Genomic DNA, 25,214 nt, shown 5'->3' with positions numbered 1-25,214 from the left:
CCTATGTATCTATTAAATGTAATTGAATTGAATAAATGTGTAATTAAATACTTCTCATTTATGCAACCCAAAATATAGCATTACCATTTGAAATACACAGCCTAACCACTTTTATGACTAGAGCTAACGGTGTTCGGCATTAAAAAAAAAAAAAATCGTCAGTTACTTATCGGCACTTATTTTCAGGACCATGAAACAGGTAAAAAACAGTTAAAACAACCCTCCTACCCATGTTCCACAATATAAACTAGTATAAATCAGTATACATAAACAACTTAAACAGTAATGTATGGTAATATTAACAGCAATAAAACACAACACGTTATATTCGCTGCTTGTGACACTAGCATTAACTCGTCTGAAACTAAAGCCAGCGCCAAATGAAAGAATCGTGGAAAACAAATGCTGCACTGCACAGTCAGGTTGTCAGCTCAGTTGAAATTAACTTTGTACATCCAACTTAAAAACATCAAAACTCCCTTTTCACCAACACAGTTTTGAAATGAATACAGTCTACTTTGATTGTAGTAAATGCACACATATTTTTCCAAGCTGGGAGCAGACAGCTCTGGACGTTGCAGAACATGTAAGGAGTCTGTGTAATGTAGCCTTCTTGCGAGCATTCTTTCTCAGCAGGGGATGTTGGAAAATGGAGTTCAAAGTAAAAACAACAGGAGATTCTGCTTTTACCGGTTTTATAAAATAAATTCCGGTAACTTGAACATTAAATTCGGCAGGTATTTATTAGCAAAATTTTTTTTTACCAAAAACCGGAACATCTATTTGTGGGCCATGGTTTTCCCTCATCACTGCCTTGACTCGCATGGACTCCACAAGGTGTTGAAAGTGTCTAGTGAGGGACGTTAACACAATCTGTTTGTGGCCACAGGCTGCTGCCTGTCTTGGCTACCACTTTCTCTTTGTTTTGGAGCAGCCTACCAACATGATATCTGCTTTTTATGTATTACACATAACTAATTTCCATCTCCAATTTAGGGTGATGCTAAATCCTAATAAAGTGCCCAGGCAGTGTATAAGGTACATTTCTGCCTGTGGTTTATGGAAAGGGACAGTCGCTTTTTCTTTTTAATAAACCAGCTCCACATTTCAGAAGCGAATGTATTTGCCATTCCTTGTTTTCATGACTTTATTCCCAGCAGAAGAATTAATGGTGATTCTGGGAAAGAAAAAAAACCCACCCATTTTGGTGCTGTTCAGTCTCTTGTCTTGCAGTGAATATGACACACCACTTAACTATACTGCAGGGAGCTTGTGTTTATATAGACATTCAAAGGACTGTCTTGCTTTGATGATGTGTCTGGTTTTTGTTTATGCAACCTCTGTGAGTGAAAGAGAACTATTTTGTTGCTGAATGCTGGTGACCTTTTTTTCGATGGAGTTCTTTCAGGTTAAGGACTGGGGGAAGGCTTTCTCCGTCACTTATTGTCGTAAATGACAGTAACATAACGGAGAATTCTTTTTTTCAGTGTCCTGTGCACATTTAATACAGCATTCAGTGGCAGAAAAAAATGATTGACGCTCTTACAATGTATTCAGAAAAGTAGAACATAAATTGTTTATGACTGTTGGTGCTGATGTCTTTAACCCAGGTCTTCATTAATTTATTGTTGTTACAAAATAAAAAAAACACGATTCTGAATACCTGTTTACAAGATGGCCCTGGTTCTTACTTCTACAGTATCAGACCCTTTCTAGTCTGGGTTACACATGTCTATGACGTGCAACTAGAGCAGAAGAACAAAAACAAACCACGCAGAATGATTGCAAAACACATCATAAAAAAGTTAGAATGGACTGTGAAAGCAACTTGCTCTTTAAAACATATTCTTAGTGGGGGGCTCTAATACTGGACATGCAGACCAATGTGTAGAGAGAGCTGCACCTTGGTGTTTTCAGAGACTTTTCATAGAGATGGCAATTTGATTTTCACTCATAATTATAATCCTTTTAGTTATTGCTTGGCAGGACAAAAGAGATGGAGTTTCAAGAGTCATTGAGAAGTCCCCAGCTTTAGCTCTGCCCTTTGCTTCAAAGAGCTTGGCATATAAAGGCCTCCTCATCAAGGGTGACATCTAACAAGGGCTAATCCTCAATCCTGTCTTGAAAAACTGCATTTTCTTTTTCAGAGTGCTGCGTAGGAACCGAATAAGAACACTTGAAGAAGACACATTTTCTGCCATGCACAAGCTCATAGAATTGTAAGTCTTGGAGCCAGTTTTTCAATTTTGGTAACCTTACCAGTCCATTAAATAAAACATTAAAAATATAATTATAAATAATAAAAATAGGTTAGAGGCTTCTTTGCAGTGCATTCTGGATAATTCTCTCTCTGTGTTCTCTTTTATTGGACGAAGACAGCTTCTTCTTTCCACTTGAGTGCATGCCAGGGATCTTATGCAGAGGACAGTTTAATTGTCTAAACACGCCTCTAATTTTAGTACTTTGTGCTAAGTTAATTGTTTTTGCCTGGTAGCTCCTTTCAGGCCAAAAGATGACATCCTATCCAATCCTATCATTCCCTGAAATAAATATTCAAACGCTTTATCAAGTGTCACCCCGATTATTCAATTGTGATTTTGTTAAGTTTCTTTAAAAAGCTTTTACAGAGGATTTTACATGTTCCTTTAAAAACTAATTAAAACATGAAGTAATTGAGTCTAGTAGTGAATTCGATCCTATACCTATTACTTTTTTGTACTGTTAATTTATTTTATTCAGAGACTTGTCCGTCAATAGAATTCAAGAGCTTCCGTCTTCTTTATTCCGAAACCTACGCAGTCTGAGGCAGCTGTAAGTATCTGTGCCTGTATATCATTTAAATAAAACAACAAAAAGCTCAAAATCCTCTCTACGTGTGGCAGAAAGCAGACAATGCCAGAGGGTGTTTTGATCAGACATCTGTAACCTGTATATAATGTGTATAGCATGTGCTGATTTTACTAGACAAAAGCTTTAGAGTTACAAGCTTGCATCAGATGAATGGGGATTACTGTTTTTCCAAGGATTAGACCCTTTATAAACTTGGATGTTTTGCTTTTAAATAAACAAATAGTCTTGGCGGTGTGTCATTATCCAGGTTAATACTCTATTGCATGAAGGGTAGGCTTTCTGGTACATATCGTTTCTACTGATTTTTGATCAGTTTGAGATAACCTGTTCTTAATAGCATAACATGGTAGCATAGCATGGTAATACATCACAAACACATGTTTTTATTTGTTTGTTTGTTTATTGTGGTGTACCATTAGCTATTACTAGCAATACCACTGTCTGCAAAACAAAATTGAACTACAGAAGCAGTCAGTACTAGGGAAGTTCAATGATACCATCAAAGAGATACATTGAGAAATACTGTCAATGTGAATTTCCCTTCCTCTTGCATATCCTTAACATGGTATTTTTCAGGAATATTTCACACAACCCTCTGTCTCAAATCCACGACGATCAGTTTGACAGCCTCGTTCATTTGCAGTCACTGTAAGTACTTTGGAGTTGAATTTCAATTATAGCCATGCAAGGACTGAGAGCACAGAGAAAGGAATAGCTAGGAGGTGGAGCTTTGAAGAAACATCACATTTTATCCCTGATTTTGACTGAGTGGGCTTTTCATTTTTAAAAGGAAAAAAATAAAGAAAACAGGAAGTATTTTTCATTAGCTGCCAGTAAAAATCTGTCTTGGTTTTAGCATCTGTAGTTAAGTCATGAAGAGACTCTCTCAATCTAGCTTTCTTGTCTTGTTCTTAAATGTAGAGCTTTTAATGTGTACAGGTGCATCTACATGTAGTTGCATTGCATTTACAGGTTACTAATATTTAGTGTATTCTGAAATGTATCACTTGACTTTCCATTAAAGTTAAACTTTAATGGATATAATACAGCCGAAAAGAGCTGTGTGCATGTGATTTGTTTTCAGTGCTTATACAGGGGATGATTAATGACTTGCTGTGTTTTTTTCTCTTTATTTCCTTTCCAGAAGTATAGAGGGAATAGAAATTCAAAACATGCACCATCGAATGTTTAAAAATCTGGGAAACCTTTCACACATGTAAGTATAATAATTCTCCTCGACCTCTCTGCTGCCTTTGACACTGTCAATCACTCTATTCTACTATCCTCTCTCGCTGACCTGGGAATCTCTGGCACTGCTCTGGCCTGGTTCTCCTCCTACCTCTCCAACCGCACTTACCAAGTAACCTGGCGTGGAACAACCTCCACACCTCGCCCTCTCTCAACAGGAGTCCCCCAAGGTTCAGTCTTAGGTTCTCTCCTGTTCTCTCTCTACACCCACTCCCTGGGCCCCCTCATCGCATCCTATGGTTTCTCATACCATTTCTATGCTGATGACGCTCAGATTTTCCTCTCCTTCCCCACATCTGACTCCACCATCCCCTCCCGTATCCCTACCTGTCTGTCTGCTATTTCCTCCTGGATGCACTCGCATCACCTCAAACTCAACCTCTCTAAATCTGACCTCCTGTTCATTCCCTCCTCCCCCTCCTCTGATCTCTCTATCTCTGTTCCTCTGGAATCTACCACACTCTCTCCCTCCTCCTCAGCTAAGACCCTCGGAGTCACCCTGGACCCCTGCCTCTCTTATTCCCAGCACATTTCCACTCTGGCACGCACTTGCCGATTCTTCCTGAGCAACATACGAAGAATCCGACCCTTCCTCACCAACTACGCCACCCAGCTCCTGGTCCAGGCACTGGTACTCTCCTGCCTAGACTACTGCAACTCCCTCCTGGCTGGCTTCCCTGCGTCTGCCACCCGTCCGCTCCAGCGCATCCAGAACTCCGCTGCTCGTCTGGTGTTCTCTCTGCCTCGCTTCTCCCACGCAACTCCACTGCTCCGCTCACTCCACTGGCTCCCGATCACCACTCGCATCCAGTTCAAGACTCTTGTACTAACCTACAGATGCCTTGACCAGACTGCACCCAGCCACCTCCAGACCCTCATCTCTCCCTACACCCCCACTCAAGCTCTCTGCTCCTCCTGCACTAGAAGACTGGCTCTACCTCCTTTACACTCCCCTGCCTCCAGAGCCCGCTCCTTCTCCACCCTCGCCCCGCAGTGGTGGAATGACCTTCCTACAGATGTCAGGACTGCCCAGTCTCTGACCACATTCCGGCGCCTCCTTAAGACTCACCTCTTCAGACAGCACCTGTAATCTTCAGACAGCACCTGACAACTCCTCTTTTTTTCCCTCTGGACACTTATCACTCTTCCTTAAATGCACTTTACTTGCTCTTATCTGCCCCCTATTTTACTGCATTTAATCCTGTACTTTAGAGTACTGTAATCTGTCAAGTGTTATTTAATCTGTATTATTTTGTATTGAATTATATCCTGATGTAACTATCACTGACACTGTTATCTGCTCCGTTATTGAATCGTATTTTGTCATACTTGTACTTGCTAGAACCAAAGTCATTGTATTTATCTTGCTCTTAATTGTATTATTACTTGTACTGTGATTCTTGAAATGTTTTTTTGTTTACGACTGTAAGTCGCCCTGGATAAGGGTGTCTGCTAATAAATAAATAATAATAATAATAATAATAATAATAATAATAATATAAAACAGTGACAAATTTGATTCTAGTTACAATACAGTAAAGCAGATTTGATAACACTTTACATGAAGTGCCTATAATTACCTGGTATACAGGACTAACATTTAATACAGAAGCATCATTTTAAAAGAAGTAGTTGTCCAATGTTGTTTGTTTTTTACGATTCGTCACCTCCAGCTGTAAATCACTCTCAATTATGCATGCAGCTTCGTAGCCAATTTTAAAACGCAGGATACAACAGATTTTGAGATGCCAAACTTCTCTGCTACCCGTACTTGTTTAGCACCGGGTTCACGTAGTGCCTCCAGAATCCGAACTGTATCGGCTATAAAAAGCTCTACATGTTTTTAAGTCATTGTAATATACTCACAGGACAAGATTGAGTAATTGAAAACTGAATTTGTATTGTTTAACACTCAGACCAACATGTCTGTTCACTCATTGATGACTGTCGTAAAACCTTGCTGTCTGTTTACGATAACTATTGACAGTTCTCAAAGTGATATCAGTTCGGAACCACCGCTGTAATGCAACACTAAACATAACAGCCATGATGACAGATGTCAATCAGACTCAATAAATGTACAGCTGTGTTATGAAAGCTGACACATAGACACTGTGATGCATGCGCGCGATGTATTCGTGTGCGTGCCGTAGCCATAGGAATTATAAAGCTAAAAGTAAAGCTGTAAAGCTAATATCCGAAATCCATTAACATTAAAGTTTATGGGATGGGATTGGTTCCCGTGAAAATGATGTTAATAACCGAAAGTTGTCTTTATCAGGGTTACTAATAACCGGCATCTACTGTACGTAACGTGTAAATCTTTTTGCATGATATATGTAAACACACAATTGTTAGGGTTAGGGTTAGGAATTAGGATTAAGGTTAAAGATTTGGGGTATGTTATGCAAAACTATGCATAATAACATTGTAATTATGTGTCAATAAAGATGTATTCAGTAAGTGACTACTATGTAAAGACACTGTAATTGTTTTTACCCAAACAAAACAAACTTTTTTTCTTTTTTTCCTCCTGATCCTGTTCAGATATTTTAAGAAGTTTGAGTACTGTGGCTATTCTCCGAACGTGCGCAGCTGCAAGCCCAACACAGATGGCATCTCCTCCTTCGAGAACCTGCTGGCTAATATCATCCTGCGAGTGTTTGTCTGGGTGGTGGCCTGCATCACCTGCTTTGGGAATGTGTTCGTAATCTGCCTGAGGTCCTGCATCGCTACAGAGAACAGGCACCACACCATGTCTATAAAGTCTTTGTGCTGTGAGTATACACAACACATTCTGTACTATTGCAGATGTCAGGAAAGCAAGAAGGGCAGTGAGATGAGATTGCAGATCATTGCACGGGTTCAGAGTTGAGTTTAGGAGAGTGTGCAACTTCCATATATATATATATATATATATATATATATATATATATATATATATATATATATATATATATATACAGTATGTTACATGAAAATTGCAGAAGCAGGGTTACTTGAATGAACACAGCATCCCTAATAAAAGTCAACCCTGGTAAATTTGGATGGTATTTATGCAGTTTTCTCATAGTTTACCATGGTTTGCCATGTTTGTTTTTAATATGCTTTACAATCCTTACCTGCACTTTACCAAGATTTCACGATGCTTTTACTGCAGTAAACTTTTATAAGGGGTGTACAGCATTTCGTATACTGACGCAAGACTGGTGCAAGCTGCAGCAGAGAGCAAGCCACCTCGTGTGTTCTGTTTGAATCCCAGGCGCAGACTGCTTGATGGGGGTCTACCTCTTCTTCATTGGTGCGTTTGACATCAAGTACTATGGGGAGTACAACCGTCACGCCCAGAACTGGATGGAAAGCACACAGTGCCAGCTCATCGGTTCCCTGGCCATGCTGTCCACTGAAGTATCAGTCATGCTGCTGACGTACATGACCCTGGAGAAGTACCTCTGTATAGTCTTCCCCTTCAGTAACTACCGCGCCGGGAAGAAGCAGACCCTCTCCACCCTCATCGCTATCTGGCTGCTGGGCTTCATCATTGCGGTGATCCCTTTCTGGGACAAGGACTCCTTCGGGAACTACTACGGGAGGAACGGAGTCTGCTTCCCCCTCCACTCCGACCGGACTGAGAAACCTGGAGCCAGGAGCTATTCCACTGGGATATTTCTTGGTAAGAAAGATGCAAATCAGGGTATATTGCATAGCAGTTTGAGCCATTCCAGATTTTCCTGCAAGCCTTACATCTACAAAAGGCCTGTGGTGAGTCTAATTAAACACCCACTAAAATCTGCAAATACCCTGCTTGCTTTGCAGTTATTCTCTGCATGGAAAGGCAACGGCTTAACTGGGCAGTAAACTAAACGGGTGCTTTAATTTGTAGAAGTATGTTGTACAAAGCATGTTGTGCAAAACAACAAGAGAAATCGGATCTTGGAACCACATTCATTTTGGTGGTTGGGGTCTCTCTGGGTTTAGCCTTTCGCATCGTAGGGAATGGTTGCAGTAATAAAGGAAACAAACCTATCTGTTTAAACTGGTGCTGCTCGTTTATTGCAAGCTAAAGCTCCCTCTGTCTATGGATTTGGCCGTTATCTCTTCTTGATTGACTCTGGGACACAGGGTCAGAATAGCGCAGCTTTATCAACCAATAGTTTAATGAAATGCAGTAACAATGAGCTTTACTGCTTTTATCTCTCCCTGAAAGTATGGATTTACAGTGACTCGGGGATAAAGCCTGGAAGGAAACACTACCTTCATATTTATTGCATGGTTTTCAAGTGTTCTGTGACATTTTATGCATGTATTTTGTGCACATAAAGATTGCTGCTCCATAATGGGTCACTGTCATCTTTTACCAAGTAAATGACAACAAATGCTCTATTTTTAAAGAAATAAATAATCCCTATGTGTTTTTTTTTGTTGTTGTTGTTTAGAATCCAGAATTTTGAAATCCCCAGAAGGCTTAATGTATAAAGACATTCTGAAGATTTGAAAATCTTCTGAAATGTTGCTGTTTTTTTTTTTGTTTTTTTTTAAAGGGAAGTTTGGCCCCATTTGTTTTATAGATAGGAGAACTGCAAACATCAATTCAATTTAAATTGCAGTCTCTCTACCTTAAATACACATGCTGTTGTTCTCTGTGCACATTGACATCCCAAAGATTAATCAGATCAGGTACAACCCCGTTAATTTTTGAGTCATTCTCTCTGCCTTTCAATCCACCCAAGGTCGTAGAGAATTGCCACACAAACACAAACCTCAACGGTACAAAGTAAAAAGATCCTCAAAAGGAGCTTGTTAGACAGACTTGTGGCTACGACACAAAGAGCCTGTAGTAGCCTCCCAGGTTTTAAACATGGGGGGCAGACACCAGAGACCACTCTCTTGGAAATCTTCTTAAGAAACAAATTTGAGAAAACAAAAGTGCTGATGGGAATATTGAAAATTCTTCTACAGCATTTTACTCTGATGTGACCTTTGTGAGAAAATCTTAGACGAAAGGGCAGGGGGCAGGGGCAGCATTCTGTCCACTTCTATCCCATAATAGTCATTGGGAGCAATGGGTAGTTTCAGTAACAGTGTGTTAGACCTCTGCATTAGTTGGGTCTCTACTCTGGCTCCTCGCAGAGTGCTACTAAGCTCAAAGTGTAAAAAAAAACAAACAAGCAAATTCCTTTTGCTTTTCTGTGTGTGGCGTGTGTCCTTACAACAAGTCTTAAAGGTGATATGGGCTCAAGGTTTATAAAAAAATAAAAACCCTGCACTTGTTTTTTGTTGCCGTTGAATACGGAAGGTATGTGTGATCCTCCAGGTCAATGATGCCCATAAAGTGATGCTAGCATTAAAAGAAGACTGGCGTGCCTCTCTCAGCAGAGTTAACCCAGGCCTTTCCGTTTTTCAGGCTTGAACCTGTTTGCCTTCATCACCATAGTCTTCTCCTACACCAGCATGTTTTATTCAATTCGGAAAACTGGAGCCCAGACGGCCGAGCGGAGCGTCTTCCACCGAGAGGTGGCCATCGCCAAGCGCTTCTTCTTCATCGTGTTCACCGACGCCCTCTGCTGGATTCCTATATTTCTGCTCAAAATCCTCTCGCTGTTGCAGGTGGAAATACCAGGTAGGTGTGCTGTTTAATTCACTGTGCTGGTTTAGCCTGCAACTCTCATTAGACAATGGAATTAAGGGGAGGTCACTTAACAAAATACAAGACCAATTATCTTGCATGAAATCTGTATAACGTATGTATTTCTACAGGGTCAAAATGCACAATGGGACACATTTTAAAGCTAGCAGCCCCACTCGTTCAGCAAAGCAGTATTTGACATCTCCTACTGTGTATTTAACATGACTAATATCAGCAGTTCCTTTACAAACAAGAAAAAAAGAAACTTGCTGCTACCTATCAACTTTACAAGCAGTGCCCTATTTCTCGTCTTGAATTTTGCCTATAAGTTAAACTAATGACAGCTATAGTGTTAAATAAAATATTGTAAATAATGCCATTCTGTAAGTGTTGATAAAAGTGTACCATGGATTCTTACCCTGGATTTCTGCTTGTCGTGCACAGTGCAATATGAATCCTGCCTCTATTTTTTGACCAGGTACCATAACCTCCTGGGTGGTGATCTTCATCCTGCCAATCAACAGTGCGCTGAACCCTATCCTGTACAGCATCACAACCACTTCCTTTCAGGAGAGACTCAAGCACTGCCTGCAGATGAAATGGCAGCAGCTGGGAGTCAAAGATCATCGGCAAAGCATTGCCATGTCAACCATAAACACAGCAACGTAGTGACGCGTCTCACAGCATCGGGGCGGGGCTACACACCGCTCCTGTAAACTCACCGGGGATCCCAAGACGTAACTGAATTGAGTTTGGCCTTTTGCCTCCACCGATTCTAGATCGCTGCCATTGTCGTCAGCTTATTTTCAACAGTGTTGACAGTGTACAGCACACTGCTGGAGCACCTTGAACTCATTCCAAGATTTTGCGTTGCTTATTTGCGTGGAACCAGAATTGGGACGTGGCTGTAAAGCCAGCCAGGCTTTTAATTGCTACAGCATTTAAATAGAGTTGTTCTCTGTGTTCATGAGTTACTCCCCTCCATGGCCTCTCAATTCACAATCACAAATTGTAGAAATACATTTATATTCCTGATTCTTGTGGCAAAAAAAAAACAAAACAAAAACACCACCACTCTTTCACTGCACTTGTGTTTCTATATTGTGAACACAACACTCTTCCGGTATCTGTAATATGAATACATTTTCTTTGCTTTTTCACTGCCTCTTTGGGGTTTGTAAACTAGATTCTTTATTTACAGTAGATTAATTACAAATGAAATGAAAAGGTAGACAGAAGGGCAAGAGGGAGTATTTGCACATCATTTTCGAAATCTATGGCAGTGTGTTTTTAATAGGGAGAACTCAACTTCTCAGTTACTCTCGTCACTGCCTAGCCAAGTTGGAGCTGTTCAAATGCTACCTCCTAGTGGCAATCAAAGGGAACTGCAACACATGATAAACATAAATTTAAAGTCATCAGCTGAGATTCCAAAGTGTGCCATTTCAGAAAAACCGGTGAGAAAAAACAACACAGAATGACCGGGTTGGCAATGAACTGCAATTTTGGTTCCTCTATTTCAAACACGAGAGATCGGCAGGAAACATTTGCTTCTCTTCACAAACGAACCCTGCTGTGTCGTCTAGCTTCTGTCTTACAAACCTCTACCTCATCAAAAAGCGATTCAAACAAGAACTACTGCGTGCTGTCCTTCCACATGATTGTGAATGGTTAGGACAACATAGCAATGCCAAGGCAAGTAAGAGACACCTTGAGTTTTATAGATCTGTGGACAGGCTCCCCACGAGAAGTGGCATCTTGATGTACAGTGCCTTGCGAAAGTATTCGGCCCCCTTGAACTTTGCGACCTTTTGCCACATTTCAGGCTTCAAACATAAAGATATGAAACTGTAATTTTTTGTGAAGAATCAACAACAAGTGGGACACAATCATGAAGTGGAACGAAATTTATTGGATATTTCAAACTTTTTTAACAAATAAAAAACTGAAAAATTGGGCGTGCAAAATTATTCAGCCCCTTTACTTTCAGTGCAGCAAACTCTCTCCAGAAGTTCAGTGAGGATCTCTGAATGATCCAATGTTGACCTAAATGACTAATGATGATAAATAGAATCCACCTGTGTGTAATCAAGTCTCCGTATAAATGCACCTGCACTGTGATAGTCTCAGAGGTCCGTTTAAAGCGCAGAGAGCATCATGAAGAACAAGGAACACACCAGGCAGGTCCGAGATACTGTTGTGGAGAAGTTTAAAGCCGGATTTGGATACAAAAAGATTTCCCAAGCTTTAAACATCCCAAGGAGCACTGTGCAAGCGATAATATTGAAATGGAAGGAGTATCAGACCACTGCAAATCTACCAAGACCTGGCCGTCCCTCTAAACTTTCAGCTCATACAAGGAGAAGACTGATCAGAGATGCAGCCAAGAGGCCCATGATCACTCTGGATGAACTGCAGAGATCTACAGCTGAGGTGGGAGACTCTGTCCATAGGACAACAATCAGTCGTATACTGCACAAATCTGGCCTTTATGGAAGAGTGGCAAGAAGAAAGCCATTTCTTAAAGATATCCATAAAAAGTGTCGTTTACAGTTTGCCACAAGCCACCTGGGAGACACACCAAACATGTGGAAGAAGGTGCTCTGGTCAGATGAAACCAAAATCGAACTTTTTGGCAACAATGCAAAACGTTATGTTTGGCGTAAAAGCAACACAGCTCATCACCCTGAACACACCATCCCCACTGTCAATCATGGTGGTGGCAGCATCATGGTTTGGGCCTGCTTTTCTTCAGCAGGGACAGGGAAGATGGTTAAAATTGATGGGAAGATGGATGGAGCCAAATACAGGACCATTCTGGAAGTAAACCTGATGGAGTCTGCAAAAGACCTGAGACTGGGACGGAGATTTGTCTTCCAACAAGACAATGATCCAAAACATAAAGCAAAATCTACAATGGAATGGTTCACAAATAAACATATCCAGGTGTTAGAATGGCCAAGTCAAAGTCCAGACCTGAATCCAATCGAGAATCTGTGGAAAGAACTGAAAACTGCTGTTCACAAATGCTCTCCATCCAACCTCACTGAGCTCGAGCTGTTTTGCAAGGAGGAATGGGCAAAAATTTCAGTCTCTCGATGTGCAAAACTGATAGAGACATACCCCAAGCGACTTACAGCTGTAATCGCAGCAAAAGGTGGCGCTACAAAGTATTAACTTAAGGGGGCTGAATAATTTTGCACGCCCAATTTTTCAGTTTTTTATTTGTTAAAAAAGTTTGAAATATCCAATAAATTTCGTTCCACTTCATGATTGTGTCCCACTTGTTGTTGATTCTTCACAAAAAATTACAGTTTCATATCTTTATGTTTGAAGCCTGAAATGTGGCAAAAGGTCGCAAAGTTCAAGGGGGCCGAATACTTTCGCAAGGCACTGTATATATAGGAGGTCCTGGGGCTTCAGGAATAAATACACTTTCACATTGTGAGGAACTTCTTTTTGCCTGGGATGAGTCGAACCCAGGTGTCAGGGCTTCAAAGCACTACTGACAGAGCTGGGCTCCCTCACGTCTTATACACAGAACCACATCATCACACAGTGCAAACATACAATCAACATGCTAAACCATACCAAAATCTATATATTCAATGTAAAGCTACATGTAATGATAAAACTATCCACCTTTACAATACATATATATACACACACCACAGTCAACCATGGAGAATGCCAGTTTACTCTTGTAACAGAAGGAATCTTGTATTTGTAATTTCAGCCAGAAGCGACAGAAGTATCTTATTTGTGTTGTAATCCATCAGTTAACAAACCGGACAATGATTTGTACTATGGGTACAGTAGCAATCAGGGAGTATTTGCTTACAGTGCACGGTATCCTGCCCTGTGACATACCGATGCAGACTGTAAGCAGAAATGTACCCGGTGACAAGGTGTAGGAGGGGTTTGCTAAAACTAAACGACAGTGGGGAGTAGTACAGGCAGGGGCTGAATACCACAGGGTCGATGCTGAGGAATTGAAATTCCAGATACAGGATTGTATATATGCTGCTGAATGCCGAAAATGTCATTGTTTTGCATAAATGTCATTGTTTTGCACAATGTCTGTACAGATGACAATTATACAAACAATGCTACTGCAGACGCCAGTGTTCTCTACTGTATTTTAAAAATAACTAATCAACTACATTCCACAGCCATACTCTGGGCAATATATACCATACATTGTGGATTGTGGTTGTATACATGGCACATACCGTTATGGACGGATGCTACAGCTTTATGTCATTTACATTAATTTTGTTTCTTTCTTTTAATTGTTTTTAGCACACAAATACTGTACAACATATGGCACCCGTTTGGCTATTTTATTTTTAACAAAAGGAACTTATCAGTGTGTGTCATTATTGTATTAAATGTTAAAAAAAAAGGTTATTAAAACTGTTCACAGCACAGCAAAAGCAAACACAATGAAGATATTTTCAATAAAATGTTACATTTAATAAAATGTTTTCTAGGCAGACCTGTTTTTTTTTTTTTTTGTTTGCTTGTTTCCAATATGCTTGACGCAAATGCAACAGAATGGAATTGAAAAGTCTGGTAACCATTGCATAAATCTTCACATAGAGACACTGATACACTCTGATACAAAAGACGTCTTTCCTCATCTTTTAATGTGAACAATAGTGCTAAATACCTGCATGTATAATGGACGAGGCAATGCAAGGAGTATCCCTTTTGTAAACATTAGGTTTATTGTTAAGCTGCGTACATTCAAGGCCACAGAATATATACAGGTAGCAGGAAAGCTCGTTCAAAAAGTGAAATGTCTGAAACATAAATAAAATACTTAAATATTTATTATTTAAAATAAAAATAACCTGTGTCATGGCTAGCCTATTATTGGCAGTTTTATGTAATTATAGAATACAAAATCATATATTATCTGTTTGATAAACAGTAGCAAAAAAAAGGTTACAAAGAGCTATTAGACATGAATACATGTATTAGTTTTATACAGGGAATGTAATACTTGTCAGTCACAGGCACTGTTGTTTTAAAGATTCACACACGTTTAAAAACACATTGAAACCACTGTTGTAGGTCCCTTTTTGGATTTTCTTCATAAACTTTCTAAAATGAAAATTTGGAAACATTAGCTGCCGTACAAGGTAGAGCACAGAAATTAGAGCCATTAGAGTTATCCCATTAAAAAAAAAAAATTCAAGGTATCAAGCCCTGAAATATAACAATGTAACTTTACACACACACACACACACACACCATAATGCAGAGCAGAAACATCCTTGCGTTTTCTTCTCAAAAACGTTGAAATCTGACTTTGTCGTCAACATAAGATAGGGAGGGAAAAAAAACGGGCATTCTATAAGACCAAGACAAGAAGTTTTCCTTTTCCAGTGTTAAAAAAAATTAAATTGAGTATGGTGCAATAACCTTACAAAGACTGACAATTTTGGCGTTTCTAGCTAACATCTCTCTGCTTTAAAATTAAAATGAATTCTGAACCCCTTCCCAACCAGGTTTCAGCTTCTACTGTATGGTACAGTTTCACATTATGCAGATATTTTACAAGAATCATAAGATAGCAGTGTTACATATTACACATAATGCCCAACACACTAAAACAAATAAAACTGCACTGTTTGCAAATTACGGCAGGAGGGTTCTACAGCAGTAACGTAAATATGCACATACATCTTATATGGAATACTCAAAGCGCATCAAGGCATTTTTTTTAATTATAATTATTTTATTTACACTAACAGTATTCCATCTTGAACCAGACCGGCACATGGTGGGAGAGTTTTAGCGATTTCATGTCAATATTACCTGGCATGAAATAAATAGCCCAAAGGTATTGGAATTACATTGAGTAACAGCACAGAACACCTGCTACCCACTGGGAGGAAAGACAGCTTTAAAAGATGACATGAGAGATCACATTCGTTTTTGTTCCTTAGAAGGGCTGCCTCGGATAACCTCTGTCAAAAGAACAAGTCAATTCCTAATTTAAAAAAAAAAGAAAAAAGAAAAGCAGCAGCCATTAAAGCTACAGTAACACTTAAAACAACAACAATAATAATAATAATAATAATAATAATAATAATAATAATAATAATAATAATAATAATAATAATAATCATCATCATCATCAAGAAACCATGGTGACGAACATAAATGTTTTTTTTTTTGTTTTTTTTAATTCCCGGTATCCACAGTAATATTAATGTTACCATGTGTTAAGCTGATACTTTAGTAAAAGACCTTGCAGCTATAGTAAATGCAAAAAAAATGAAATACAATACTCTGTTGTGTAATGGTGCTTTCCTTTAATTTGTCGTGGATAGTGGTGTTCTCAGTGATATGATAAATGGCCAAGTTACTGTAACTTTAAATCTGCAGCCCCCAACATTTTTTTTTAAATAACAATATGTTTCCATTTTACAGTCAGTCATGCCGTCAACCAGGGCCTTTGAACAAATCAATTTCAAGGCAGTTTAACAAAATGACCAACATATATAAATATATTAAAACTACACATACATTGTATTATGGTCTAGTGAAGATGAAATGCAATTAATGCATTTTTTTGTGATAATAAAATAAAATCTAACCTCCCTGGTACATTGTGCAGTCAGAAAACCCTTTCCCTCTCATGTGTCCCTTTCATTATTATTATTATTATTATTACTACTATTATTAATGACCTGCATGTAAGCGTATGGTGCACAAGCAGAACAGAATTATTTTCAGAGGCTCATTCTGAGATTGACCTTTGCTATGACTGTGAAATGTGCAACAGCACTGGCTAAACCTGTACTAAATAGTTCATTATGCAGACATGTGTACACAAACACATGCCTGAAAACGAACAGCGTTAAAAAAGGGTCAATTTGACTCCCTGCCTAGTCCACTAGGTAATGTGACACATCAATAACAATGGACAATATTCTATCTTCTTTTTGCCAAAATGATGGCAGTCCCATTAAACATTACTGATTAAAGCACTCCTACTGGTGTTTAGTTCAACAAAAAGGTGCTTTAACAAAATAGTATAGCATCTTATTTACAATTAAGAAATCTAAACAATGTTTCACGTTTGTACAGTGCAGTCATATATGAAAAAGGGGATTAGCCTCATTAGTTTCCGCAGCCATGCGGCAATGAGTTACAATGTGCATTGCAGCAAGTTAATAACCCCTCCTGAGTTTAGAAAACTAGCCTGCAAAAAACAAACAACATTATTCAATTTGGTACGAGTAAATGTATGTACACGTGTTTAATGCCTGGTGATAATCCGACAAGCAGGCATAGCAGCAAAAAGAAAAAAAAAAACATTCCATTAGATAAATGTTGCCATTTTTTTTTTCCTTTTTCAAATTACCCATCTTATAGGCCTTTTGTGAAATACCTTGAGTGATATCCACAAGCGTTCCCTGAAAATGGATCCTCATCTAAAACACATTTCCCTCCCTGTTCAGTATTTCTTTCAATACCCCTGTTCTTTTTCTGATTGCCATCCAACAATGGTGCAGCACTGGTTGCCTAATGTGTGCTGACACAGACATGGTATAGAATTTCCTTGCAACGCACTGTGCGTGTTCTACTGCCCTTCCTGTAGTCCTGGGACTTCGCTTTATCCCCACTGCTCTCATCACATGATGCAGCTGTTACTCTGCATTGCTTACGTCACAAAAAGAATACTACAGCTTATTTAAAAATGGAAATCCCAAACCACATCCAAACCCATTCTGCGTCCCAAGGCCCCAACACAAAACCATCTCATGTTTGTCTTGCTGCTGTAATGCCTGACCTCTTTGACTGTGTCACGGTCCTGTACAGACATCAGTTATTAACCATCTATTTTGTTTTTGTGCAGGCCGCTAGACATTTCAAGCGTGTTAATTTGCCTCACTTGTGACTTTTCTCCGATACCCAGGTAACTCTTTTCCTTTCATGAAACACAATTTAAAAAACTCAGCAAATTGGATCATGCCTCCAACTAGCCTTCAGCCATGCATTTTTCTATTATACACTGGCTGCATTTCCTCTGTCAGACAGAACTTAAATGAGTCCCTGTGTATTGTGAAGGTGATCCGGGCTGTGTAGACCTTTACTGATCGTCAGAAGCAGGAATCCTGGAGACGCTCTACAGCTTGGTTTCAGGCCCCCGCGCTGTTAACACAGGGAAAGAGTCTCGTATCCTAGCAACCTCCACTGCGCAGAGATGTCCAAACACCTTGTTATACCATTCAGGAGAGCGGCCCCTGAAAACAGAACAAAACAATGTAAATTACATATGAGGCTAGGTAAGCAACCACAAGGCAGTCGATACAATAGGGAGGGATGAATAAAAAGAACATCTAGGAGTACTCAATTTGTTGTAGCAGAAATGTGTCATCAAAAATAATTCTGAAGCTAGCAAACAACTTTAGATACTCAAAATGTGACATCACGCAAGCGGAAGCACAGGTCTTATATTTGTTTTCTGCTCACCTGAGGTCGGCACGGCAGACGTGCGTCAGTCTGGAGCGGCCCATCCCACAGGGTTCGATGAGGTACCTGGAGCTCAGGAGCAGCGCGCGCACGCCGCCTTCCAGCTGCACCTTGTCGTGTTCCACCGAGGCGCACACGAGCACACACACCCCCTTCGGAAGATCACTGTGCCACTTTCTGAACCAGATAAAAAAAAACAGTCAGAACGCAGCAGAGCACAGGAGAGGTTGCAGGACATGACACAGGTTATATATCTCCTTCAGTCACAGTGCACACAATTGTACCATCTTAACCCTAAACCTCTATGTATCTATTCTATAATGCATATATGGCAGGGCTACTTCCCGAACTCCATAGAGTTCACACAAACTGTTTTAACATTTCTAAAAATGTAATTCAACATGTGTGACCAAAGGGGATATTGTAGACCAGCACTGTGGTATTTACTATTGGGTATATACAGACCCATAACCAGCTACTCCAGTGTTTAATATAAATTCAACAGATTTTTTATGATTTATTATGATTAATTGCAGCCATGTGCAGTACTCCACCTTAACACGATGAAATCCCTTCTCGGATGAGGTGCCATGCTGTCTGTGACGTAGTGATAGATTTCAGTGTTCTTGTCCAGGGCCTCAATCACCCTGCCGTGCAGTAAATCGTCATCCCACAGGTGGCGCTCTCTCAGCACTCTGTGCAGCACTGTGAGTGGTGGAGCCTCGATTTCTGTGGAGACCTTCCACAGACGAATGGGGTGCCCGTCCCCAGCCTGTGAAGGTGAGCAACGCAGGTGAGGCACTTCACTTCTTATGAATGTCTTAAGAATAACCTTTACCAAAGCCACAAACATTCACAGGATTAGTTATTTCGTTCACAACCTAAAGCAACAATTGAAGGTCCTTTTGGGTTGTCTTTAGAGACTTATCACAGGTCAGACAAGGTCACAACTGCAAAGTCATCATGCAGATAATCCAGTAGCCTGGAAAGATCGTTGAAACCTATAGTACAAAACACATATGATCACTGTTGCACTAATCCCCAAACCATCCTTTTGCAGGTGGATTTAGCAGCACAATAGACTTGTCTGTCAAGTCTGAATCGCTGGAAACAGGATAACTCGCTGTCAAAAGCCCATTTTAGCGTGGTACTGGAGGCAGCAAACAGCCAAGGTTTACCGTGGCACTACATCAAAAACAATGATGCGAAGCTAGGAGACGACAGTTAAAATCATTAGTTACAAATTCCTTCTTGAAAGTGCCTGCGGGACCATAGTTAATTCAATTAATTTAAATTCAATTAAATTAAATGTGTCAGATAAAAGCTTTACAGTATTCTGATAGGTAGAAAAAAAAAAAAAAAAAAAAAAACACACACTCAGCAGAGCAGTTCATATCCACAAACCTTTTTGTATGATAATTCGGTGCTCTCAGGTCCTGGTGTGGTAATCCAGCCTTTAAACTTCTCCATCGATTCTCGTAACAGACCCTGGACACTGTCCTCCAGGAAGGCTCGATAATCCCTGGGCTCACCTAGCAGACTCCTGCTGAGCCCTTCCAGGGGAAGTGGGTGGGCGTCTGCAGCTACATAGGAGTTTCGGGACTGCAACATCATGTCATGGGGGATCTATGCAAGAGAAACCAAACACAAATGCACACAGTGAGTCTGCTTTAAAGACAAAGAGAAAACTACCAATGAATCCCCCGGTAGTATGATGTAAGGGGAGTGTGTCACATCAGAGCAAACAATTCGTAACAATGAAATTAACTGAAATTGCAAAAAAAAAGCCAAACCATAGATGTGGTCCGGAGGTTAAAAACAATGTGGCAGTGAAAAGGTTTCGTTCTACACCACCTGCAGTGGAAGGTTTTTTTTTTTTTTTTTTTTTAAATCACAGAATACAGATTGTAAAGTTTCAGGAAAGGAAAAGAGGTAACTGGGTATCACAAAAAAGTTACAAGTAGGGCAAATTAACACACTTAAAATGTCTAACGGTCTGCACAAGAAACAACTAAATCAATGGTTAATAAGTGATGTCTATAGGAGGACTGAGACACGGTCAAAGAGGCTGTTTTACCTGGAACAGCTTTTTGCACTCGATGATCATGTGAGTGAGTCCCTGGGTGGCTGCCATGTTCTCATTCAGGTCCTTCTGATCAGGCTTCCCAGCAGCCCCCCTCCTGTGTATCAATCTGATAGAATAAGACATCAGACTTTAGTGATCAAGTCTCCCACACACACACACACACTCACAGTCTACAATACAGGCATTCAGAACAAACATATCACAACACATAGAGTGTCTTCTAGGTATCTATCAGACTTCACTCTTTTAAAACACTGGGTGGGAAGGTATTATTTTGAACTAAATACAGCACTCTAAAATGGCAGAAGGCCCTTCACAAGGCTTGATCACAAGGTTTACTTGTTAAGTTATAGACTTCATACAGTGTGAAAGACAGAGGGAATACAGACACGCCGATTATTCCCCTCTGTTCGATGCTTAACTGAGATTATGGTGTGAGAAAGAACATTGCAGCTTTTTCCTCCTAAAGGACAGGAGTCTGCTTAACAAGATAACACGACCATTGACCCCAGCAGCAGTGGAGTTACAAACCTTCAACTGAAAGCAAGGGCTTTCAGCAATAACACCATAACTGTATATCCTACCCACCCCGGGTACACTCTAGTGCTGCTCCCCAGAGAAAATAAGTGTATACGCACGCACGCACGCACATACACGCACACACGCACGCACGCACACACGCATGCATGCATGGTACCAGAGGAGAGTACAGGATAAGCAGCTCTGCACAGTCCTCGTTAACAGTCCAGTTTTAATACAGATACATTCAAATTGAAGCAGTGTTTTCAATTCCTAAAATCCAGCCTATGGAACTTCCTACCAAGAGAAATATGTGATTCTGACTTCATTCAGGTCCCTTAAGTTTTCTTTTTATTTTATCCTTCCTTCAGCAATCCCTAATACCTCTTACAATGGGATTCGTGTCATGAACGGAGCAGCCGAAATACAATGGTCCCATTTCGTTTTATAGCCTCACAAGCAGAAGATAAAATGACAAAGAATGGAAAGAACGATTCTCGTAGGCCGAGAGATATGGCGGTCCGTGTAGGTTTCTAATTAATACTAAGCACTTCAGATCAAAAACCCCGGTCTGAGACAGCATTCATTCACATAATAACATCAAGAGTCTTATAAAAATAAGTCATTCTTCATTTAAACCCAATTCACCTCTGGTGCAGGGGTCCTTACCTGGGGGAGGTGCTTTCTTTCTTGGACACGTTGAGGTGGAAGATGGAGGGGGCCAGGCACACGGCCAGGTTCCCAGGGGTCATCTGGTTGTCCTGGGCGGAGGCGATGTCGCTCAGGAAGTACAGCAGGGTCTGCAGCACCTCCCGGTTCTCGTCTGGCAGGAGGATGACGGCCGCCTGCACAGCCTGCAAACGCTGCTCCTTCGGGACACCTGAGAGGCAGAGGGAACCGAAGATTTGCATACGGTGCTGCTTGGCCGGCGGTAAGCACAGAAAGGGGGACCAGGGGGTGAGCGAATGTCAACAGGGTCTGATAAGAATATCTCCGCCCACCACATCATAGAATCTTATATAAGGAAGCAGTTCAATTCCAGGTCTCTGTTCTTGAATGGTGCACATGAAAGGCAATGCCTGCTGCTGATACTACTACTACTACAGAGACCATAGGATAGTGTGTTATAATTATTCTGTGCATATGACCAAGCGTTTATTTAAACGTGCCCCTCTCTCTCGTACTCACACTGATAGATCTGGAGAAAGGTGTCAGTCAGCTTGCTGGTGAACACAGGCTCTGGAAGGTCCCTGAAATACTGCTTCAGCATGTCCGCCACGTCATAGGCAGACTGCCCCTCGTAACTCACGTGGTCAGGCGAGGTCTCGTTCATCTTCCTCAGCATCTGGATCCGAGACTTCACACCTGACTTCCGGAAGATACCAACCTGGACAGCAGGACAGGAGAGGCTCAATACTGTGTGAGCAACCTGAACTGGTAACCCACTGAGACTGGCTCAACAGCAGGAACTGAAATACACCTTTCATTGCTGGACCACTATCTCATGGTCAATACTTTAAACCTACATTTAGTTGGTATAACACAGTAACCTCAAGTATATTGTGACATTCATATAAAATACAATACAGTTAACGAACATCTGCATGTTACAACACAGAGCAGTTGAAAGTTTCTTTCGAAAGGATTTTTATCTTTATATCTCTGAACCAAAAAGAAAACCCATTCTGTGTGTTTGTTTGCTATCCCAGATAACATCATTTAGTGTTAAAATATAGAATGTATGGGTAGTGAAAGCGGGTGCCCTGCCCTTCTATTGCACAGCACAAAAGCACAAAAGAACACTACCTGATAATGATAAGGCACTAGGCAAAAAGTATTTTTTTTTATTGATTTTCTTCCAAAGAATTTGGCTTTCACAAAGTAGTAACTTTATAGCTGTTCCCAGCAGAGATTCCTAATTAAGTTAAAGTGACATCTGGGGAATGTATGCTTGGGGGGGACTGAGAGTATGGTGGCACACAGCTTAATTAAACATCAGGCTACTTTTGGTAAGTGTCGACATGCAGAAGCAAACTGACCAAATGTCCTGTTTGCCCTGTGGTACAGGACATAGCTCGTAATGGGAACACTGCTAGCGGCCCTCAACCAGCAGTGTTAAATGAAGTAGTCCCGGCTGGACCTACCTGGTCCAGGCACTGGCTGCGGATGTATCGCATGGCTTGCTGGATGCTCTGAGGCAGGGGCTGCCCGCTCCGCTGCACGTTGATGATCGGGGGAACCCCAAACACTTTCTTGTCCCGGTAGTCAGGAACTTTACTTCTCTTCATGAACTTTGGCACCGTCCTGTAAAGCAGGAGAATTCAGAGATTAAACCAGATCAGATTAACAAATGGAAAGCGGCCCAGGCATGCGCAGGATGGTACTGTGAGAGGAAGGATGCTACTAACCAGCTCCAGCCCTGCTTATTGGGCACAGAGTACTTCTCCATGATGGCAGTGAGTCGCAGCAGTGAGAATTTCTGCAGCAGGTTGAGCTGAGCGGCTGACTGGCGGTTGATCTCCAGAGATGCAGAGGTCAGGCTGGGACGATGCGAGTTCTGGAAACTGTGCCACCTCAGCTTCCTGAAGCAGCAATGCACAGCATGAGAAACCATTTAAAAACAGAGACAACTGCACATTCCCTTTGATTCTTATGAGGGTTAACTTTACTTTTACATCTTGCTTTTAAAGCATAGCGTTATCTTGTGTATGAATATTGAGATGGTGGAATTGTGAACTGCAAATACAATTTCTATAAGGTAAAGTGGAACGATTGTTGTCAGATTGCAGTTTATTGTCCTAGTATTTGTTACACTGACAGCGATTTGCTATACCCACCTGTTACAAGACACCAGCCATTATACAAGGTTGTTACTGAAGCAACAATCTAATATCCACAGATGAAAGATCAGTTTATTTATTCTGAAAGTTCTCACCTACTAGGCCTGGTCAACGAGGCCCCCACTCCCGAATCCCTCCGTTCCCTCATTTCCATCTCTTCTGCTTCATTTAAAGAATTCCCTGTACTGTCAAAGTCACTAGCTGCGGTTCCCACGTCCGACATGGACTGCTCTTCGAAATGGACACTGGATGGGAAGATGGGGTCAATGGGCAGTTCAGACTCCAAGTCATCCAGCTCGGGACAAACTCTTTTGGACCAGAGATCGATCGTGTGCTGGAGCCCGTGAACATGCTGCAGGATATCGTCCAGGTCGCAGATGCCTCCCGCTCCTAAATTGAAAAGGTCCTCTGAGCTGCCGTACGCTTCAGGTACGTTGTCATAGATGCTTCCCATGGAGCTGCACGAGTTCCTGCGTGGACGAAACCTGCCAAAGCCTTGCGATTCACTGCTGCTGCACATCGAGATCTCTAATGACATGTTGCCCGATCTCCAGTTCCCAAGATTTTCATTGGCTGCGGGACATAAACTCTCAATGGAGAGGGACTTGGGGAAGGTACCTGGCTTGTGGTCACTGGGGAGGTAAACAACACAGTCCTTCTGCAGATCCAGTGGCCTGTGAAGCTGTTGTGTCCAGTTGGGAACCTTTAAGCTCATCTCATAATCCTCTAAGTAAATCCCTCCACTTTTGGTTTTCTGTTTCTGTTTCCCACTGCCTTCAGAAGCAGGCTGGCCGGCGGTAGCTCTACAGATGGTCTTCGTCCTTCTTTTAAATTGAGAGCTTTCAGGTATGTTCTGTTTCAAGCCTGGAAGGCTCTCGTTGGTTGTGCAGCTCATCGAAGACTGTAGTGGCCCTTCCTGGAGGTCACAGCCTTGGGTGTTGGAGTCTTTTGCTCTGGCTGCTTCTCTGTCCTTATCCTTTCTTCTGAAAGATCCGATTTTCCTCAGGAAGCTTTGAGATCTGTGCTTCTTTGGCATCTCCTTGAGAGTCAGCAGGTCTTTGGAGGAGCGGTTCTCTGTGAGACTGCGGCTGGACACAGCAGGGATGTCCAAGTGACGGGAGGAGAAGCTGGAGTAGGGTTCTGCCATGGTGAGCTGACTCCTCGAGGTTCCTCCAGAGCTCCCCGCGCTGCTGCTGCTGCTGCTGAGAACAGACACACCCTCCAGGTCGCTGAAGTCGCTGAGGACGCTCTCCCGGCTGGCTGAGGCTTTCATGTCAGAGTGGAGGACCTCAGGGCTGTGAGAGCTGGGAGGAGGGAAGGACCCCAGTCTGGACCATCGCTTACTGTCCCGCTGGAAGGCCCAGCGGTCACTGATGGCACACAGGTCCTCCTCTTCCGAGTCTTCGCTCTAAACGGCACAAAGAAATGGCAACATATTAATCTAAAGCCTCAGTACAGTAACAGACATATATGCCAAAAATAATTCATTACAGATTCATGCATGGATACAGTATTGCCTACTTTTTACTGCTGAGCTTTGATAATCAGAAGA

General features: G+C 41.3%; 2 protein-coding genes across 6 annotated transcripts in view; one reads left to right on the top strand and one right to left on the bottom strand.

Annotated features, from left to right (window-relative positions):
- The window catches only part of LOC131701747 (relaxin receptor 2-like), a 31,318-nt gene extending 19,701 nt beyond the window's left edge, over positions 1 to 11,617 (top strand). Inside the window, exons 11-18 of the mRNA XM_059001518.1 lie at positions 2,148 to 2,219; positions 2,740 to 2,811; positions 3,427 to 3,498; positions 3,995 to 4,066; positions 6,646 to 6,875; positions 7,361 to 7,771; positions 9,503 to 9,718; positions 10,203 to 11,617. Of these exons, the coding sequence (XP_058857501.1) occupies positions 2,148 to 2,219; positions 2,740 to 2,811; positions 3,427 to 3,498; positions 3,995 to 4,066; positions 6,646 to 6,875; positions 7,361 to 7,771; positions 9,503 to 9,718; positions 10,203 to 10,393 (1,336 nt within the window). The 3' untranslated portion in view covers positions 10,394 to 11,617. The remainder of the gene's footprint in view (positions 1 to 2,147; positions 2,220 to 2,739; positions 2,812 to 3,426; positions 3,499 to 3,994; positions 4,067 to 6,645; positions 6,876 to 7,360; positions 7,772 to 9,502; positions 9,719 to 10,202) is intronic.
- A 2,814-nt stretch (positions 11,618 to 14,431) lies between these two features.
- Positions 14,432 to 25,214, bottom strand: part of LOC131701639 (stAR-related lipid transfer protein 13-like) — a 55,862-nt gene continuing 45,079 nt past the window's right edge. For all 5 annotated transcript variants that reach the window (XM_059000677.1, XM_059000679.1, XM_059000678.1 and 2 more), the window contains 10 exons: positions 23,758 to 25,070; positions 23,231 to 23,404; positions 22,967 to 23,126; positions 22,011 to 22,209; positions 21,492 to 21,702; positions 20,295 to 20,409; positions 19,622 to 19,843; positions 18,772 to 18,989; positions 18,218 to 18,394; positions 14,432 to 17,988 (listed from right to left, as the gene is read on the bottom strand). In XM_059000677.1, the coding sequence (XP_058856660.1) occupies positions 17,871 to 17,988; positions 18,218 to 18,394; positions 18,772 to 18,989; positions 19,622 to 19,843; positions 20,295 to 20,409; positions 21,492 to 21,702; positions 22,011 to 22,209; positions 22,967 to 23,126; positions 23,231 to 23,404; positions 23,758 to 25,070 (2,907 nt within the window). In that variant the 3' untranslated portion in view covers positions 14,432 to 17,870. The remainder of the gene's footprint in view (positions 17,989 to 18,217; positions 18,395 to 18,771; positions 18,990 to 19,621; positions 19,844 to 20,294; positions 20,410 to 21,491; positions 21,703 to 22,010; positions 22,210 to 22,966; positions 23,127 to 23,230; positions 23,405 to 23,757; positions 25,071 to 25,214) is intronic.

The sequence above is a fragment of the Acipenser ruthenus genome, chromosome 26 (genome assembly GCF_902713425.1).
Source record: "Acipenser ruthenus chromosome 26, fAciRut3.2 maternal haplotype, whole genome shotgun sequence".
NCBI classification, from domain to species: Eukaryota; Metazoa; Chordata; class Actinopteri; order Acipenseriformes; family Acipenseridae; genus Acipenser; species Acipenser ruthenus.
Note: the sequence above shows the minus strand (reverse complement) of the source record. Positions and strands in the feature narration are given on the sequence as shown.